The 20,997-nt window shown below is 40.3% G+C and overlaps 1 protein-coding gene and 1 pseudogene across 4 annotated transcripts in view; both read right to left on the reverse strand.

The window, feature by feature from the left end:
* VPS8 (VPS8 subunit of CORVET complex) overlaps nucleotides 1-20,997 on the reverse strand; it is a 285,882-nt gene that overhangs the window by 139,276 nt on the left and 125,609 nt on the right. For all 4 annotated transcript variants that reach the window (XM_045296423.1, XM_045296425.1, XM_045296426.1 and 1 more), the window contains 6 exons: nucleotides 18,494-18,716; nucleotides 13,577-13,666; nucleotides 10,968-11,019; nucleotides 3,661-3,703; nucleotides 1,629-1,701; nucleotides 1,012-1,131 (listed from right to left, as the gene is read on the reverse strand). In XM_045296423.1, coding sequence (XP_045152358.1) covers nucleotides 1,012-1,131; nucleotides 1,629-1,701; nucleotides 3,661-3,703; nucleotides 10,968-11,019; nucleotides 13,577-13,666; nucleotides 18,494-18,716 — 601 coding nt within the window. The remainder of the gene's footprint in view (nucleotides 1-1,011; nucleotides 1,132-1,628; nucleotides 1,702-3,660; nucleotides 3,704-10,967; nucleotides 11,020-13,576; nucleotides 13,667-18,493; nucleotides 18,717-20,997) is intronic.
* LOC115871831 lies at nucleotides 14,366-14,464 on the reverse strand (annotated as a pseudogene).

A 20,997-nucleotide genomic window follows, 5' to 3' on the forward strand; every position in this document is an offset into this window, starting at 1 on the left:
TCAGCCGTCAGCCATCAGTACACTTCCAGAATCCGTTTGTTCAGTGCTATCCCAGCCCTCCAAAGGATGGAGACTGGGTGCAATTCTTTGATGCTCTCCACCACTCGTTTGGACGTCCCTGCCATTTCCTGTTCTTTATTCTTATACATTATACCAAATGCCAAGGGCCCTTATATTTCCCTTTATCTAGCTACACCCCAGGTGTTCCTTTGAGGAAAAAAAAAAGTCAAAACATTAAAACTTCATTTTGTACACTTTTGTACTACTTTTTGTGTTACTCTGAATCTTCTCAGTTTCTTACCATGGTGCTGGTGTTAGCAACTTATTATCTTATTCAATTAATAAAAGTAGCATATGTCCATTAGGAGAAATGGTCCAATCTCACAGTCATATGAATTATTACTATTATTTACATCTACTTCCTTCCTTTCTTTTTCCCTTCAAAAACTGTGTGTGGTATGTGAGCCAGCTGTTCACGTAACATTAAACAATATAATGTAAGAATTTTCCAAGTAATCAAAAACTCTTTAAAACAAAACAAACACAGGTATATGCTACTTAATTGAGAAGCTGTGTCGGTTTATGTAACCATTCCCGAGGGGCACAGAGTCCTGGCACACCAAATCCATCTCATTAAACATGCATACGGGTGTCTTTTAAGCAGGAGTCTGCTTTCCGTTTCAACACTGGTTCCCACCAGCATCACATCTTCTTCAGCCCTCCTTCCACATTTGGAATGCCAGGAAAAATAATTCATGAACTCACGGTTGCATAACAGCTAACCCTGCTTTCTCTAACCTTTCAATGAGCAAGCTTGAGAGGATGGGGTGAGAAGGGCAGAGGTGCCATTAAGAACTTCGGAGAAAACAAAACCAAGCATTTACAACTTTGAGTGCTGAGGCATAAAGATTATACTTGCATAAGGATGATTATTTTTCTGGCTTTCTCTGAAAAAGAAAAAAGATCACACAGCCTCCTTTGAAAACACCTTAGAAGCATGCTATTTCTTACCAATGCCAAAACATTTAAAAATTCTCTTGTGTCAAAATGTAATAAAGTCCGAACATAGGGATATATCTCTTCCTCTGGGGAAGCTTCTGCTGAATGCAGGCGAATTAGAAATTCAAACACCTGCAAGGGGGCGGGGGGTGGGGAGAGAAAAAACAGGCGGTCATTTTCCTTTTCCAGGCCTAGCATACCTACCAAGTTATTCTGCTAAAGCAATGGTTCTCATTTAGATGAAATAAAATGGAATCCAATTTAAATTGCCACTATAAGTTGGCCTTTAAAACCAGTCTCAGTTAAAATTACTGACTTCAGTCATGCTGGGGTATGGGCTCTCTGCTACATTAATGCCTGTTGCTCCTGACCCACATGTAAGCATTAAGCAGGATTTTAGTGCATCTTAACCACAGGTATGTTGTGATAGTCCATTGAGTCAATTCCAACTCCTACTGATCGACAAACCAGCGCAATCCTGTCCCAATCCTGTCCCACGGGGTTTCCAGGTGGACGTCTCTTCTTCTTTGAACTCACTGACCTCTCAGTTGGAACCCAAACACTTAACCTTTGGCCACAAGGACGCTTTCACCAGAGATAAGTCGAAAAGCTGTGAAAATAGTGCCCACCTGGTTTTTGACCACGGGAACAAGATCTTCAGGGATGTCACCAAGGGGGTAGGCACGCCCTGCGAGGCAACAGCTACAAGAAGAACGACAACAGGTATTTACTTCGTGACTTCCCCAGGTCAGCTTCCCTTGTTTCTCACCCCCTGGACACCAGTTTGAATCTTAAGCAAACTCAGCTTTTGTCAGTTAGGCAAGGTCCAAAACACTGCGATGGTCTCAGGCTCAGGAAATGTGGGCGTCACGCATGGCGGTGCAGCAAGACATCCCGGACGGAACAGGGGCTTCCATCTCTCATCTGCCCTTCAAAAACCAAGTTGCACCGAAGAGGCAGCGAGTGGAGGCAGCTTACCAAAAGCTCTCAATCTCCCTGGTAGTCCTGAGGGACAACTGGCCTGGTAGTAGCCTGATGCCCCCAGAGACTTTTACACCAATGATTTTAAAGATGGTGACTGGCGATGGAAGATGAGCATGGCCAATACATGACTGGAAAATAGCAACAAGAAAACCTGAGGGAGAGTGAGTTCTGACCAGGCATTCACTCTACACGTTTGCCTCCAAATCAGAAAATGACTTAATGATTTCCCTGGTGGGTTGAGCTATTCCAGTTTGTTTGAAATCGTGGAGCAAGGGAGATTTTTCAACTTCTTTGACCCAGTCAATCATTTTCAATGTTAGACAAGAGATAGGTGGGACAGTCTAAGAACTTGAACACACACAACCAGACTCGCCGCTGTTAAGTCAGGTCCAACTTAAAAGCGACCCTACAGAACAGACGGGAACTGCTCTGCGGGGTTTCTGAGGCTGGAATCTTTATGGCAGCAGGCTGTTTCATCTTCCTCCTGCGGAGTGCCTGGTGGACTAGAAAGCCAACCTTCTGGATGGCAGCCAAACACAAGACTACTGTACCACTACGGTTCCCACACCTCATAAAATCCTAGGAAAATGGTGCTACATGCAACCTTGCACAGAAATCATCTATGTAACAAGTGTGAAATAGAGCTTGACATTAACGCTGACCCTATATAGGAATTTAAATGATGTTCTGTGAGGTTCTGACAACCCTGTCTGCCTGCTGCCTGGCAGCTGTGTACCTGACAATGCCGGGATGACTTCATTCTGCGTCTCCATCGTCCACTGGGAGAAACGACTGCAGGCCTTGGAGGATAAGCACTCCAGTTTTACCTCTGCCACCAACTTCACGATTGAACATACATCATCCCCTTAGATATAAAATTGGGAGCAAGAGGCTTTTGACCCTTATAAAAGTTCCAGTCCCAGAAACCCATAGGGGCAACTCCACCCCACCCTCTTGGGCCACTCTGAGCCAAAATTGACTGGATGGCAGTGGGTTTGGAATAGATGACGTAGATAACACACAGCCCCGAGTCGTCAGTACTTTCAACCGCAGGACTAGACACATTTGTGTAGCATGCTACAAGTTTGAAAGCACCAGCCACTCTCCGGGAGAAAGAGGAGTTTCTACTCCGGGAAAGAGTCACAGTCTTGGAAATGCACAGGGTGGTTCTCCCCTGTACTATAGGGTCCCGATGAGTCAGCATCGAGTCGATGGCACTGAGAGAGAATTCTGTGTTGCAGGGAGTTCTACTGTGCCCTGTAGGATGATTTGCAGCATCCTCAACCTCTACCATACCAGCCCAAGTTATTGACAAGCAAACATGCCTGCATACTGAAAGCAAACCAGGGACTGTTGGGTTGCTTCTGACGCCTAGAAGAACAGCTTCACAGGGTTTCCAAGGCTGTGGTCATTGGAAAGCGGATCACTAGTCCTGTCTCAGAGTGGGTTCAAACCGCCAACCTCTGGGTTAGAATCAACTACTTAACCCTAAACGCCAACCCAGGAATTCACCAAATGTCCTGGGATTGGCTCAAAATTACCCCCAGTTGAGAACTACTGCTTCTCTATGAAACAATTTTGAAAGATGAAAAGTACTATGCAGAGAAGAGATGCAAGTACCCTCAGAATACAGAAAAATTATGGACGGAACATACACCAATAAATGAAAGCTCTTACCTAATATACACGAGAAGCTTGTTGCCCATAACAACGTGCTCATCTGAAATAGAAAGATCTTTAGCAATTCTCTCTTAAAACCTTTTCAGAAATATAAGCTTTATATGGAAACAAAAATTCAAACTTGGCATTTCAGGTAAGATAATAAATTCCCAAACAACAGAAAAACAAGATATAACTACTTTAAAATTATTTTTAAACTTCTACATATTATTTTCACCACTATAAAAATCAATACGAATTATTTAAGCATATATTCAAACACTAGATCTAAGGGTAGGAATCTATGTATTGATGGGTTAACCATTAATGTGGGTTTGGGTGATAACACAGTATGTGATGAGTTAAAATCATACATAGCCAATTAGTTAATTAGTATTAAGGCACAACTATCATTTCATTCAGAACAGGGATTCTTGCCACCTACAGTACCCTGACCTCAGAGGGCCATTGTTCTCCAAGAAAGGATTTATATACACTCAACAATTTGAGGCTCTCTTCAATTCTTCCCATTTTAGAATCATAAGCCTATTTCTTAGACTAAAGGAAACGAGAAGTAAAATTAGACACAGATTTAGGCCAATGGGTCAAAGTCAGCATAGGACAGCATAGGAGCATCAACAATGGGTGAAGTGGCCAGGAATTCTTATGAGATGCATGGTTATAGGCATCTGTGGTTGGTCATAATAATGAGTTGAAGTATCTGTAGCATATGGATTTGGGGCAAAGTGCAAGCAACTCTGTAGTATTTATGCTTTCAGGAACCCTTTATAAATACCACTTGTGATGTCATTAGTAGAGATAAACTGAACTTGTTACTATAATTCCATTTTGTTTCCATTCAAAATGTTATTTGGTCTACCGCAACTAGCACGATGTTTGGGGCAGTCACTTTACTGGTATAAACAGTTCTTGTTTACTGACTACTTAGGTGTGCTCTTTTCATTATAAATCTCAGGTAGGATGTATCTGGTTCGCGACATCCCCAGAGAAAGTTAAATGTACTTAACATGTGCATGTTGATTATTCCACTACTGTGCTTTTTACAGGTTAAGTGCAGGAAGCTTGCACTATTCATTTCTGCATTGCTAACACCCAGCTGAGTGTGAGGCATATAGTAAGTGCACAGTAAATGTACAGTGAATTGAACTGACATATGCATTTAATTTATCCAACCCCTTTGTACTCCTTTCTGACTCAGGTATCTTTTTCTTTTAGATGATTCTCTGTAGCAAAAGCTCACAGATTCTATTGGGATTTTTCAATATTCTAATTTAATTTCCACTACATAGATATATTTTTGAAAAGCCATTTTCAAGTTTGTCTGAAAAAGATTAGGTTCAGGGTTGCTACAAGGTGTGAGAGACCACAGCCCTGCTGACTGGTCTCGACCCTCGAGATCAAGCAAACAGGCAACGAAGCCACCGGGGAGTAGTGGGGAGCAAACAGAAGTCGGCAGCATCTGGTGGGGAAGTCACACTCGCTTGGAGGGAGACTGGCAGCGGCGCAAATAGCTTTTCTTCTCTGCCATCCTCACCTGGGCTAATGCACTGCCGGCTGTGCACACCGCAGCAACAAGGGGCACCTGGACACTTCTAATCTTCCTGACTTCAAACTCAAACTCACTGTCATCCAGTTGATTCCAATATATAGTGACCCAATAGGCGAGGGTAGAACTTCCCCTGTGGGTTTCCAAGACTTAACTCTTTTTACGAGAGTAGAAAATTTCCTCTTTCTCCCATGAGGGACTGGTGGTTTCAAACTGCTGACTTTGTACTTTGCAGCACAACACGTAACCCACCATGTCACCCAAGTTAAGGGGCCAGAAAAGGGGAGCCAGGAAACTGGAAATGTAGAAGAGAGTGCAAGAATTCCAAATGAGAGAGCCAGAGAGGTTCTGACTGCGTACATCCCTGCCGAATTCCTAATCTTGGTGCACAAGAAAAAACGGCAGCTAGCTCAACCACAGACAGAAACACTGATCCAGACTGGAGCTGGCTCCTTGAGGGAGACCACTATAAAAATAATGCATACACCAAAAAAGCTAAGACAGTTAAAATGAATATATAACTTGTCAAAATAATCAAACAGAAGAAAGAGAGACGACAGGAGAGGCAGAGGAACAGAGATGAACAGAAACACAAAGTCAGTGTAGACTCAAACTCAACCATGTCACCAATTACACTGAAGACGAAACTTCAACTAAAAGATAGAAATGATCAGAATGGATTAAAAAAGCAAGATCCAATTATATGCTCTTTACAAGAAATAGACCATAGTGATACACATATAGGTTGAAAGTGAATGTTTAAGATTTACCCTGCAAAGATTAATCATAAATAGACTAGATTTGCCACATTAACATCAGATAAACTGGATTCAAAACACTTCATACAAAAAAAAACCCCAAGCAAACAAAACAAAACAAAAAAACCCCCAAACAAACGCTTAATATGGATCAATTCAACAAAAGATCTGACCACCTAGAAATGTATAGATATTTAAAAACAAAGCAACAAAACATATGAAGGAAAAAAACTGAGTTAAAAGCAGAAATAGACAACTGGAGCAATTTCTAAGCGATTAACAGCACTATCAGACAAAGAAACAGCCAAGACAAAGGCGAGCTGAACAACACTAGCAGGAATATTGGCTTAATTGGCATTTATAGTATACTATGTTCAACAACAGCAGAATATGCATTTCCTTCAGGTGCACATGCTATGTTTAAAATGAGAGAATGTGTTCTGAGTCATAAGGCCAATCTCAACATTTAAACTACTGCAATTATATAGACTATGTTCTATGATGATTAATAAAATTAAATTAGGAATCTGTAATAATAAGAAAATCATGGAAATCCCAAATATTTGAGAATTAAGCAACATACTTTTAAATAAGCAGTGGGTAAGAAGAATTCAGAAGACTATTTAGATAATGTTTATCAGTGAGTAAGGTAAGAAAATTTGTGGAACACAAAAACTTTAAACACCTATATTAGAAAAGAAGAAAAAGCTCAAGATCAATTATCTAAGCTTCTTCTTTAAGACACTGGATAAAAAAGAGCAAACTAACCTAAAGGCAAAGACAAAAGAATAAAGAGCTCAAGAAAGAAAGAAATGTTTTTAAACTGATGGTGGTACCAATTGTACAATTATGCTTGATCTAATTGAATTATGGATTGTTATAATATCTGTAAGAGCTCCCAATAAAATGATTAATAAAAAAAATCAAAATATTGGATTGGACAAATCTGCTCCAAAATCTCTCTACAGAGTTGCACTGCAAAGATGTCACATTGTATACTAAGGTGTGCCTTATCCAAGTATTTTCAAAAGTATTTGCCAAAGCTGGATGATGAACAAAGAAAATTGAAAGGGCTGATTTGAAAAACAAACAATGAACTAAAAACTAAAGACAATAGAGAAAATCAATGAAATACAAAATTGGTTCTTAGAAGAAAAAAAGTCACTATACCTCTAGTTAGAGAGTCAAGAAGATAAAAGACTCAAATTACCAATATCAAACGAGAAGGGGCGTGCTGAAAATGACTTCAGACGTTGGAAGTATAATAAGAAAATACTATGCATAGCTTTATGCAAATTATATTGATGATTCAAAACAATAAAATGGGCAGATTCCTTGAGGGACCCAAATCACTGACACTGACAACAGGGGAGGACAGGCCCTTGGTCAATGAAAAAGCGTGAATTCAGGATGAAAAGTTTTCCCTTCAGAAATATCCACTGGAGAGGAGTGGGGGAGAAGAGGAGCTGAAACCAAGGGCTCAAGTAGAAAGAACACGCTTTGAAAATGATGAGGCAACATATGCACACATCTGATTGATACAACTGATCGGTGGATTGCTATAAGAGCTGTAAAAGTCCCCAATAAACTGATAAAAAAAAGAGAAATAGCCAGACAGAGATGGTTCACTACTAAATACTTCAAATAGGTAAAACATAATAATTCTAATTATACTTAAGTCTTTCAGGAGAAGAAACAATTTCCAAGTTGATGGGTAATTATTACTGAGTCCAAAACCAGACGGACATCACAAGAAAAGAAAATCAGTGCCTGTCATGACCTGAACATTTCTAAAGGGTGCAAGGTCTATCTCTACACACAAAAATCAATTGTATTTCTAAATGTCAGGGAGCTCCAAAAAGTATGTGAAAAGTGGAAATAAAAGATAATGGAAATTCCCAATTAACTCTGAATCCCCTTGGTCCTAGCAACGAACAATAAGCAAATAAAATGCACAGAAATAACTCAATTTATAATAGTATCAAATAGAAGTAAGTTAACTAAAGCTAGTTAACTAGCTTTAGCTTTAGTTAATTAAAAAAGCTCAGGACGTGTACATTACACCCCACAAAATACTGGGAAAGAAAATTGATTTAGACGGCCAGATAAGTGAAGAAACATACCACATTCACACCGCAGAATCCTCAATATTCGTTAAGATGGAAATCCTTCCTAACCTCTTCTACAAAATCAGTGCAATCCCAGAAACAAATCTAACAAGCTTTTAAAAAGAAACTGATGAGGTGATTTGAACATTCATGTGGCAAGACAAAGCACCTACACTAGCTAAATCATTTTTAGAAAGGAAAAGTTGAAGGTCATAAGGTCATCTGATTTTCAGACTGAACTATACAGTATTGTACTGGCATCAGAATTGACATATGAGTGATGGAACACAACAGAGAGCACCCACACTTCCATGGTGAACTGATTTTCAACAGAGGTGTCAAGGTCATTCAGTAGAGACAAGACAGTCTTTTCAACAGATGGTACAGCAAAAACTAGATAGCTAGAAGGGAACAGAAATTCCTTGAGCCACCCCCCCCACCCAAAGAACTCAAAATGGATTATGGACTAAGTTTAAAAGCTAAAATAATTAAAATTTTAGGAGAAAATCTTTATGAAATTGAAATATGCCAAGATTTTCTAAACAGAATATTAAAAGCCTAAACTACCAAAAAGAGAGAGTAAAATGGACTTCATGCAGTCGAAAAACTTTGGCTCTTCAAAAGACATGGTTAAGAAAAAAAAGAAAGCCACAAACTGGGATAAAATTTTTGTGAAACAGTAAAAAAGAAAAGGACTTACATTGAAATGTGTCATTAACTCTATTAACAATCCTATTGAGCTAACTCAAAGAACAAACAAACAAAAACATGTGGACACTTCACAAAAGAAGCAATGTGAATGTCCAATGAACCCATGGAAAAAATGCCCAACACATCACTAATTATTAGGGAAATAAAAATTACAGTCAATTGAGTGTAGTAATCTGGGGAAGAAAAAAACTATATGCATTTGAACTGACATGCATTTTCTTAATGGAAATGAAATGAAAACAACGCCATTAATTAAAAATTAATTAATTAAAGCCATATGAGACATCACTACATGTCACAAGAAGGGCTAGCACCTAAAAAAGACTGACAGTGTTAGATGCTTGCATGGATGTGGAGCAGCTAAAAGTTTCATATATTGCTGATGAATATGCAAAGCAGTACATACAGTAAACCTGTGTAGCAGTACTCTAGAAAACGAAATACACATTTATCTTACCAGCTAGCCATGCCCATTTTAGATATGTACTCAAGAAAAGTGGACATCCATGTCCACACAAAAGCTTGTCTACTTCCTGGGTTCAGGGATGGGGGCAAGAGCAGCACAAGAGGTCCTGAGATTGATGGAACTGTGCCGCATCCTGACTTTATCAGTGTGGGTGCTCTGATGGTCAGGATCTATTATAATTTTGTAAGATCTTATCATTAGGGGGAACCCCACGAGATTGGGTGGAATACACGAGATGGCTATCGCTTTTTACAACTGCATGTGATATATTACCATCTCAAAACACAAAGCCTAATTGAAAAAAGGTAATAAACCTTGTTCATAAATGTTTTAACAGCATTATTTAAGATAGCCCCACACTGGAAGTAACTGAAAATTTCACCAATTGCTCACTGAATAAATAAATTACGCAACGAGCAATTCTCAGTATCATGGTAGTTATAGTCTATACAGTTGCCAAGATTAGTGAACTAGCAAATACCCCTAGAGGAAATACAAGGTTAGGCTTCTGTGAGCGTCTGGTCATGTTTTTAATCAACCAATCAATACGTAACCTTTTTACTGTGTGTTTCTGTTTAAACACAACTTCTAATATACAGTTCTTATAAATAATTGAGTATATTGAGTACTTTCTTATAATACTCATAAAATACAAGCTGGGATGGGTTTGACATTTATCTGATCTTGAGTACCAAGATGGAAATTGTCTTTCAGTCTCAGGAAAACACTGTGCACTTCAGTTTTTCCCTCTCAGTTGTCATCATCTGTATCCACACACTCAGCTCCTTTCCCATAACTTCATCTTGAGCTATAGATGCCACCTTCTAGGAAAGTCTCAGTGCAGCACAAATGAATCCTTTATCTAAATGCACCATATTACGGATTCATTAGTACTGCTTTCATGGACCACACGCTGTCACACATGCCTGCGGGAAGCTTCTCTAACACGTGTCGTCTGAAAGAGCACAGGACAGAGTGCTTGCACTTAGGGACTAGAGAACACTTGATCACCACGCTTGGGGACCGTTCTAAACAGCGGAATCACCAATGAAAGGCACAAAAATGAGGAAAACCTGGCACTCAATAGACCATGAAGGACACATGTTTGCAATATGAGAACTGAAACAAGAGACAGAGGGTCACCCTGTTCAGCCTCAGCTGGGAATTGCGCATCAGACAACTCAAATTTCTCACCACTCTGTACACGTCTGGGGCTGACTGCAAAAGCGCCATGAGAATTGATTGGGGGAGTACAAGTATGTTTTAGCAAGTAGGTGAATTTGCAAATACAGAATCCACAAATAATGAGGATCAGCTGCATATTCAATCCATGGAATACCATCCAGTAATCAAAGGCAACAAAATCTTAGTATAAACAACAATGTGGATGAAATTCCAAAACATTAGGGTACGTAAAAGAAATCAAACACCAAAGATTGTATGATGTGGTCTGCTTCTACTTATATGAAATTCTGGAAAAGGCAAACTAGTAACTAAAAGTAGATCAGTGATTGACTGTTCAGAGGGGCCAGAGGAAATATTTTTAACACCATTGAACTATATGTCCTCCTACAGCTTGATGGTGGTGGTTGTTAGGTGATAACACACAATTACCAACTTCCAGTTACATACATCAAATTGGCAAGTTCTATGATATTTAACAATACCTTACGCATTTTAAAAACAGAGAAAACGAAAGCGTAGAAAAGCGTTACCTGTTAGAGTCTTTCCTGCGTTCAGAGGAGGTGCAATGACTCTGAAAAGTTTCTGTTTCAAAATTAACAGGAGAACAATCACCATCATTCCAAAGAGTAGCACACTTACAAAAAGATAACCACGAATCTTATGCTATTAATCACCTTCCTGGACCCAGGCGTTCTCCTCCTGAAAGAGTTAGCGTCTCGGCCACTGACCAGGGCAGCGCTACCCCGTCCTAGAGGGGGTGTGTGGGGGGAGTCAACTCAGCGCGGCAGTGAGTTTGGAGTATGGGAGTTAGACAGTCATTAGCTATTAAAATTAGAAATTAAAATTTTAATGTGACATGCACTGTCCTGCCAAAGGAGGCTCGCCGAGAAGCAATCTTGTCACTATCCTCCTTGAGAGAAACCACTTAATCATCGACTTTCTGAGATTGTAATTTCCGCTCCCGTCAAGATTTCCCAGCCTCCGAAACTCCGTGGCAGTTCTCCTCTGTGCCTCAGAGATGTGGGGTTTGGGTTGGGTTACGAAGACTGCTCTGAACTGGCAGTAGGTTTTGGCTTTGTAGGCGTCATCTCAATTTCCGTTCTAGAAAATTTCAAAAGGCAAGAAACCCCTTCTAATCTAAACTTCTTTAAGTACGAACATAGCTACTGTTTTCAATGCATGACGACTTTATAGGAAGTGAATTACAAGAGAGGAATTACAGGAACACCAAGCCTCCTACTGTTAAAGTCTCCAAAGGAATATGTAATAACAAATACCAACCACTGCTGAAAGCCAGTACACTTGAAAAATGCTCACGACAAAAAGAGGGGACCGCGATAGCCCAATGTTCTGAGCTATGTAGATATAAATACAAACCAGATTGGGCGGGGGAATGCATAAAAATTCAGCAGCAACACCACCCAAATCCTAACAATCATTTTTTATCAGCATAGAAAGAAGACAGCAAATTAAAACTTGTTTTCAGAGATGGTTTTGATAGAACAGGAAAATGCATTAATTCTTCCTTAATTCTAGTATGAGTTAGAGAACATTCTTTGCATCAGGGTGGGACAGGGCCTCACCGAGGCAGCAGCTGAGACCTTCCTTAGGGAAGTACTGAATCTCGGTGATACCCAGCTGAGGGATGTTCGAATGTAAAGAACAGTTAGCACAGAGGCAACTGGCATCCAAACCAGGGAAGAAAGTGTATGGTGCTCATTTTAGCAAACACTCACGACGAGAGGTGCTACTAAACTGATGGGGTTATGGATTCCAAAGCTATTCACCCTGTCGGGTTCACTGTGCTTAAAGAGGCCTGGAATGTCACAGTGTGATTACTGAGCTAGTAAGACTGAAGACAGATTTGTATGGCCACTGTATCTGCAAAAATACTTGCCTTCTGCCTGGCCCTTCTGAGCCAAGTTACACTGCGATCTGTAACTGCGCGAAAGGCTAGAGGGCACAGTCTGTAACTGCAAGGCAGTAGCCACAAGTCTGTCTTGAAGTTTAAGGCAAATAACCAGATGAATATGGGGTCTGGTTCTTTCAAAAATAAACCCAAATGTTTTTTTGGATGCTCTCTTCTAAAGATCAGGGGAATGAGAAATTATAACAAATGTTAGAAATTCTGAGCTGGGAAAAACAAATTAGCAACTCACAAATGTCAGGTCCCTCCTCCATCCAGCAGAACAGATCCACAAATAGCATTACTCAAAGGGCCATTATTATCCACAATAATTATATACAACACATTGCGTTTACCTTTCGGCAAAGCTATTTGAGCATAAAAACATTTTTCGGAGAAAAAAAACTAGCTAAAGTCACACAGGCAAGTATTATTTTTCATTTTTATCTATTGTTCCTAGATTTAATCACCTGCTCATATAGAGTAGGAAAAAAAAGAATGCACTGCACAAAACCACAAAATTACAGACTACCTGAAAGCCCTCAGCTAAAGTGAGTCAAAGTCTAATAAAGCCTCAGGAAGTCAGGAATGGAAGTGATCACAGAACAACACCGGCCAGCTCCTATTCAAAGCAAATGCTGTTATCAGGCGCTTCCTCGTCGTGACCCCGGCACAACAGAACGAAGCACCATCAGTCCTGCACCACCCTCACAGTTTGTCTCATGCTTGAGCCCACTGCTGCAGCCACAGTGTCAATCGTCTCATCGGGGGGCTTCCTCTTTTCTGCTGGCCTCCACTTTACCAAGCACGGTCCCTCCTGACAACCTGCCCGCATATGGGAGATGAAGCCTCACATCCTTGCAAAGAAGCATTCTGGCTGTACTTTTTCCAGGACAGATTTGTCCCTCTTCCAGCAGTCTATGGCACTGTCAGTAGTTTTGACCAGTACCATAATTCAAAACAAACGGAGACTTAAAACAAAACAAACTCACTGCTGGCGAACTGATGCTGACTCATAGCCACCCTGAGGGTAGAACTGCCCCTGTGGGTTTCTGAGACTGTAACTATGTGATTAGAAAGACTCATCTTTCTCCCACGGAGCGGTTACTAGGTTTGAACTACTGATTTGTGTTTTGCAGCCTCAACACGCAACTCACTACACCACCAGGACCTGAAGGGAAAAAACATTCATGGACAATATTGAGTAAGTGTCCCAATTAGTAAAGATCTTACCTCCATTGGACTAATAAACTCATTCATGCCTCTGTTGTAGACATAGATCATAGCATCATAGAGACGGTTCTCCCAGCACATGAGAACTACCTGTCAAAGGGAAAGACTGGTCATCCTTCTAATCAGTGGTCCTCAACCTTCCTCATGCCACAACTCTTTCATACAGTCCCTCAAGTGGTGGTGACCCCCCAACCATAAAATTATTTTCACTGCTACTTTATACTGTCTTTTTTCTACTGTTATGAATTGGGCGACCCCTGTGAAAGGGTCGTTTGACTCCCAAAGGGGTCACAACCCAAAGGTTGAGAACCACTGCTTTAAGTAGTTTCCTTAAACCTTTTAAGAATGAAGAAATTCTAAATCGCTTTTCCTAATTTTTCTTTATTCCTTCTCTGAGGAAACCTGAAATTTTAACTTTCAAACAAACTGCCAAGGATAAGAGTTTTCTCTTTTTTGGTCGATTCGATACTATAAAAAGGGAACAAAATAAAACTCCAATGCAGTCAAGTCTATTCTGACTCCGGCAACCCCGGGTGTTAGCAAGCAGAGTTGCTCCGGGGGTTTTCTCGGCCATCATCTTTACAAACCCCAGGAGTCAACAGGGCTGATTTTTAATTTTGAGGAGAGCAGTTCTCCAGGTCCTTCTCTGGTGGCATCATTGAGTGCGTTCCAACCCCTAAGTGCAAACCAGGTGCGCCATCCAGGCATCTCGGGTTCACTCTTAGCTAGTCTTACGCATTTTCCAAAGTTCAATTGTGTTTCTCTTCTACCTTGCTCCCCTCTGTCTCTAGCTATAACTCTAGACAGCATCCAAAGAGGAGTTTCATGGAGACTTACTTTACCCTTCCGTGCTAGCCTTAAAGCACAGCACCAGCCTAAAAAGGCCTAAGAAACCACCTTTACCTTCCTCTTTTCATATTAACTTTCTCTTCGGTCATGAATTCTACATTTATTTATTGAACCTCTACACTCCGGCCCTCTCCTAAGTGATGAAAAGACAATCCCAAGCCTGGTTTCTACCCCAACAGAAGGTACATTCATCTTGGACACTCACCAAAACAAGGAAAGGCCACGAAATGGGATTTGAGTTAAAACCTGGGAAAGATTCTCAATTACACAACAAATTCATTAATGGCAAACAGTGAGTGCTATAAAGTACCTTGACTTGGTTGGAACACTCACAAAGTCATCCCTGAGGGAGACAGGATGTGTGTGAGCGAGCCAAAAGCTGAGGTGGAAATCACGGGCTCTGTAGACAGACACAGCAGTGAAGTCTCAGGTGGGGAGAACCTCACGGTGTTGAAGGGTGGAGAAAGACAGATTTGAGAAAAGACTTAGGAAGAGGAGTAGATATGTACTCGTTCCTTTAGAACCATTTTACTACAGAGTGACAGGAGATGAGGGCTGAAGTAGAAGAGACTGAGACAGAAAAATGGTAAGGAATAGCTAGAGAGCCAGAGGGAGATCGTAAGAGGTATCCAAGGGAGAAGCTGCTTGTACCTCCTCTCTCCCAGTACCAAGACCACACATCACTGTGCGACTCGCTCACACATTTACAGCTTCATGTCTAACCCTGCCTCTGAATTCTTGCTTAATGGTGAAACAGAGTTCCTGGTTTTGTCTCCCAAACTTATTACAGCTGTTTTCCAGACCTTAAAGGAGTTGTTATCTATCAAAAGATTAGACATGGCTCTCTGAATGTTCTCTTCCCCACCCTCACATACCTTTGCATCCAATTCATCAGCAAACCAATTCTACCCACAAACATTGGAAAGGAGGTTACTCCTTGTACCTCATCACCCCTATCTCCTGCAGGACCACAATGAAAGTCCCCGAGCTGTACATGGGCCGCCCCACCCCACTGCTCATTTTGTTTCTCCCTGAAGCAAACCATTGTGACCTGGCTTAAAACTTTTTAGTAATTGCCCACAGCACCGAGAATAATATAGAAAAATCTGTACCTTCCCTGCAAGGTAAAGGTCAACCTCACTCTCCCCAAGCTCCAGATCTCCATGCTACTCATTATTATTATTATCATTATTAGACCACTTGATTGACATGCAATTCACGTACCAAACAATTCAATGTTCTCAGTATATTAAAGAGTTGGCAATCATGCCTGCAGTCAGTTTTAGATAATTTTCTTCATTTTTGTGTCCATTATTATTAGCTCCCCATTTCCTCCCAACCTCACCTGTCAGAAATCTAAGGAGCTAGTTACTGTCCCTATAGATGTATCTATTCAGGATTTCATATTTTAAAACCCCCAAACAACATAATAAAACACAGAAAAACCTCAATCCAAAAGAAAGCAGAAATTAATGAAGACAAGAACAAGTTATAAATGGATCAAAGAGGAAAATAAAAGGTAAGATGTTGAATTTTAACCTAACTATATCGGTAGTAATTTACTTTCCACTCTGACGCATTACTTTCATTACACTCTAATGCACAAAACTATTCACATCAGTGGTCTGAGGGAGTTCGCGGGGAAGGGGGAGGAATCCACGTGGGGGCTCTGCAAATGGGTTTTGGGCTTTCACTGTCATCTAAAACCATCTGCAAACTGGATGCTCAAAATATAACTCCCTTCTCTGGTTTTGGATTTTATATTATTTATAATCCTTGGACCACATGGGCTGGCGGGTTTGTTCCATGTGGACTTAGCTGACATCCATGCCTTCTTTCTGATACTTAAATGCCCAAGGCACAATGCTGTTGTGGTTTGGTTTTGTACTAGCTGTTGCTTTTATCTATTTTAATCCACATCTTTGTATTACTGATTCCTTCTTGTCAATCAAATTTCAAGTTCCATCTTCCGTCTTCTGAATGGCTTTCTATATCTAGTCAATAGAAGGAAGCTTTTTATTCTCTCTCCCCACCATACTAATGTTTGATTTCTAACCTAACACTGATTTGAGGCTTGTTTATTGATCTGCTTATTGTCAATCTTTTCTTCTAAGCTATAAGCTTTATTGAGAAAACAGGCCTTGATCACCATGGTCACTAAACAACCCTCAGAGCCTGACACTCAAGAAAAGCTTTTTTTAATGAGTATTTTTTTGAATGTTCCTGAAAAAGTAAAGATTGAAAAATATTGTTAATTATAGTAGATATAGTGAAATTCATCGCCAACTCTATTGAAAACAAGGTTGAAGAGTTAGTAGGATATATAATCTTAAAAAAATTTTTTTTTAAATAGCTGCTTAGAGAATGCTTTCGAGAAATCTGATTGTGAGTAAGAGGGGTGTGATGGCTACAATCTAGGGGGAAGAAGGGAGCAGGCTTGACATGGACAGGCTGGGAATTAAGGGACATTTGTCTAATCGTAACATTAAAACAACAATACCAAAGAGTTGCACATTTACCTGGTGCATGTTTACTTGGGGAAAAGTGAGAACTCTCTTCCATCCATGTCCTGGGTAAATAACGCTGGGCTGCGAACATACGCTTCATCATGGAACCGATGTAGCCAGAGTGTAGAAAGGCACATATGGGAGAGAGTCTGGCTCTACTTGGCAAAGCCACTGCATTCACGAAAACCCTGTTTCAAAGCCTTTCATGCTATGTGATCTGGCACTTATTTTTGCTTGCTTAATTTTCAGCCTTTCCATGATCTAAATCTCTCATATTTAAACTCAATAGAGCTTAGCACTTTGGGAGGGGTAGCATGCTCAAGATTATGACTGACATGGGATTAAAGAACTACATTGTGAACTGGCTTAGGCCTCATTTAGGAATAGAGAACTTATTGTGGGAATCTGAGATATACTGGGTGCCCATTATCAAACATAGCTGACTGATCATATTTAGAAATCTTGTAATTTGCTGCTTGTATCATAATCTGCATATGCAAAGCTCAACCTATCAACTCTCAAGTTGTTAACTCTGACCATACACATTACCTCCACAGTGTGTGTGTGTAAAAATATGTATTATTCATGTGAAAGAACCTATAGTTGAAATGCCAATGCAGGAGGAAAACTACAGTTATGAGCAAGCTGACAGATGAAGAAGGATCAGCTACCAAGTACTGAACAACTATTTCTTTCTTTTTTAAAAAATCATTTTATTAGGGGCTCATACAACTCTTATCACAATCCATACACACATCAATTGTGTAAAGCGCATTTGTACATTCATTGCCCTCATCATTCTCAAAACATTTCCTCTCCACTAAACCCTCGGCATTAGGTCCTCATTTTTCCCCTCCCTCCCCGCTCCCCTCTCCCTCATGAGCCCTTGATAGTTTATAAATTGTTATTTTGTCATATCTTGCCCTGTCTGACGTCTCCCTTCACCCACTTTTCTGTTGTCCGTCCCCCAGGGAGGAGGTCACATATAGTTCCTTGTAATCGGTTCCCTCTTTCCTACCCACTCTCCCTCTACCCTCCCTGTTTTGCCACTCACACCACTGATCCTATAGGGCTCATCCACCCTGGATTCCCTGTATTTCCAGTTCCTATCTGTACCAGTGTACATCCTCTGGTCTAGCCAGACTTGCAAGGTCAAATTTGAGTCATGGTAGTGGGAGTGGGGAGGAAACATTTAGGAACTAGAGGAAAGTTATATTTTTCATCGTTGTTATATCGCACCCTGACTGGCTCATCTCCTCCCCAGAACAACTATTTCTTAAAGCAAACCCTATGCTAAGAGCTCGGGCAGGTGTCAAAGATAGACATAAGCTCTCCATTGCAGGAGTTTTAAATCTGCTTCCATTTAAAAACAGTCCATACAAATATGTCAACAAATACAAGTTTACAGGACATCTGGCCAAAGGTGCGCAATAAAAATGGGGGATGGAATCGGGAGAGGGAGAAGTTGGTGAAAAGTAGAGTGCAGTATGAAGAGTCAGGAAAATAAAACCAAGAAAAATAATGTTGACTCTAAAAGTTAGTAGATTGCCTATAAACTTACCTGTTGAATATCTAGGCTGGTGATGTCCATATGTACAATTAGGGCTTCCACATTTTCCATTAGCTTCTTATCTTGGAAATGAATGATCAAGTCTTTCATGACCTGGGGGGTGATCCCCACCAATTTATCACTTAAAATATAGGGCTCGAGGCACTCCAAAAACACTCCTTTGGCCACCGAATTCTCACTTAATTTGTCATACATCTGGCTAAATAAAAGATCCCTACAACCGGAAAGAAAATAATTTAGAATCGTTCCAAATAGTTAAATTCATACTACAAAGTGCATTCAACTCATGAGCTTATAAAGCTTATTAAGCACAGGAACAACATGAGCATTTATAGAGAGCTTTATATTCTGAATAACTTTGTGTCTATCTCAGTACAGCTTTTATAAATTAAAAAAGAGAGAGAACTTAATTAGTTACTAGAAATTTCATGGTTAGTAAATGACAGATTGTGAACCCAGCCTTCTGGTCTACCTGCCACACTCAGTCTATAGCAGCCCAGTGCTTCTTGAAGACAACACTGACATGGGAACGGAGAGTAGGAAAAACAACTGTTAGGACTTTTCTTAATTTATTCTCTTCTCCTTCTTGGTAACTAAATATTCCAAGTTGATATATAGAGTATATAGAATTTAATACGTCTCTTACTCTCCCAATCCCCTCTTCCCCCTCCCCCTCATTGTTCCCACCACCTTGCTTTCCAAAGCATTTGGATGGTGTGTACAGACACAAGCCACCCAAACTAGAACTAAACGTACTGTCACTGAATCGATTCCAACTCGTAGCGACCCTATAGGACAGAGCCGAACTGCTCCCTAGGACTCCCAGGGCTGTGAATCCTATGGAAGCGGATGAGACTCATCTTTCTTCTGCACAGGGCTTGGTGGGTTTCAGCCACAGCCCTTGCTGTTGGCAGCCCCAAACATAACCCACTACACAACTAGGGTTACGCTGATGCAAAAAATATAGATATTATTAAAATATATGTACCTGTAACACTTTTATTGCAGAAACAAATATTTTCAAAATTATAATCCATCACTCTAAATAATTTTGTTGTATTTAGTTTGCATTTCTTATATAAATATTCCTTAAATGATTTTACAGTCAAAATCAGCAGATATAATTCTGAATTCAGGTAACATTATTATATAATACATGTTGCTAACAGCAAAGTCAGCAGTTCAAAACCACTAGCTGCTCCAAAGGAGAAAGATGAGGCTTTCTACAAGTCCCAGTCTTGGGAACCCACAGGGGCAATTCTACCGAGCCCATAGGGTTGCTATGAGTTGGAATCGATTTGGTTGCAGTGAGTGTTAGCATGATCTACTCTAACATTACTGTTTTGTCCAGCTCACATATCTCAAGGTGCTGAAGCATTAGGATGTACTTAGCTTTCTCGTGGTGTTACAGATATGTTAGTTCCCGCTTTGTTGAATTTTCTTTCTTCCATAGAAACTATGTTACCAAGCCTTAGAAGGACAAAGACAATCATCCCAATGAGGAAAACTGTCAGCATGTACCCAGGACCGAGGCGAGGAGGGATCTGCTGCCTCACTGTCATGGGGTTCATTATATACAATAGCGAACCAAGGAAATCATCACAAGGGCATCATGGGCCACCATTCAATTCACCCTTGTCACACGTGGGACGCCAGAAGCAGGGGAAGGACTGTGACTGGGATACAAATTGAATGGTAAGTTTTAAAGGATTGCAGGATTGGTTCTGGGCCGTACTATCCTGGTTATATAGTGGTCAGCGTTACTTCCAGTATTTTGTTACTATGGTTGCTAGCTCCCTGAACAGCTATGTATCAAGGCTTCCCCACTTAGGGAGCCTACTACATTAGTCATACTACTTTCAGAAATGTACTTCAAGGCAAAGGATATAAAAACTTGGGGGTACTTGAGATGCACTGAAATCATATTGAAGAGGAATATAAATCACAGCACTTAGATTGCACTGGTGACGCAGACTCATACACCAGCTTCACTAGGTAACCGTTGAGTTTCTGTAGCACTGTTTTCACTTCCGTAATTGCCTAAATGAAATCATTCCCACGTCTCATTTATAAATTGCATTGCCTTTTATCATACTTATTCATAGCTATATGTTTTAAATACATGGTCCTTGCTGATTCTCTTACCTGCTAATTTTTAAAACTGCTTATTTAGTTATTTATAAGTGCACAAACTTTTATATGTTTATGATATAAATTTATCAATCACTGTAGCTTTTTATGAAAAGCTCCCCAAAAAGGTAAAGGAAGATACTGGGCCATAAGAGGAAATAGGGGCCAATTTAGGGGCCATAATTTATGTGCTAATGAGACTATCAAACTTAACCAAAAATGAAAACTCTGACTGGGCCCTTCTATCCAGTAAACACTTAAATATACTGTATTAGTCTGGGTACTTTGGAGAAACAAATCCACAGCAACTCATGTATAAGAGAGAGTTTTATGTAAAGAAAATGTGCATCACGAAAACATCCCAA

This window comes from Echinops telfairi, unplaced genomic scaffold (genome assembly GCF_000313985.2).
Source record: "Echinops telfairi isolate 266 unplaced genomic scaffold, ASM31398v2 ScPeMD7_7407;HRSCAF=8445, whole genome shotgun sequence".
Classification (NCBI taxonomy): domain Eukaryota; kingdom Metazoa; phylum Chordata; class Mammalia; order Afrosoricida; family Tenrecidae; genus Echinops; species Echinops telfairi.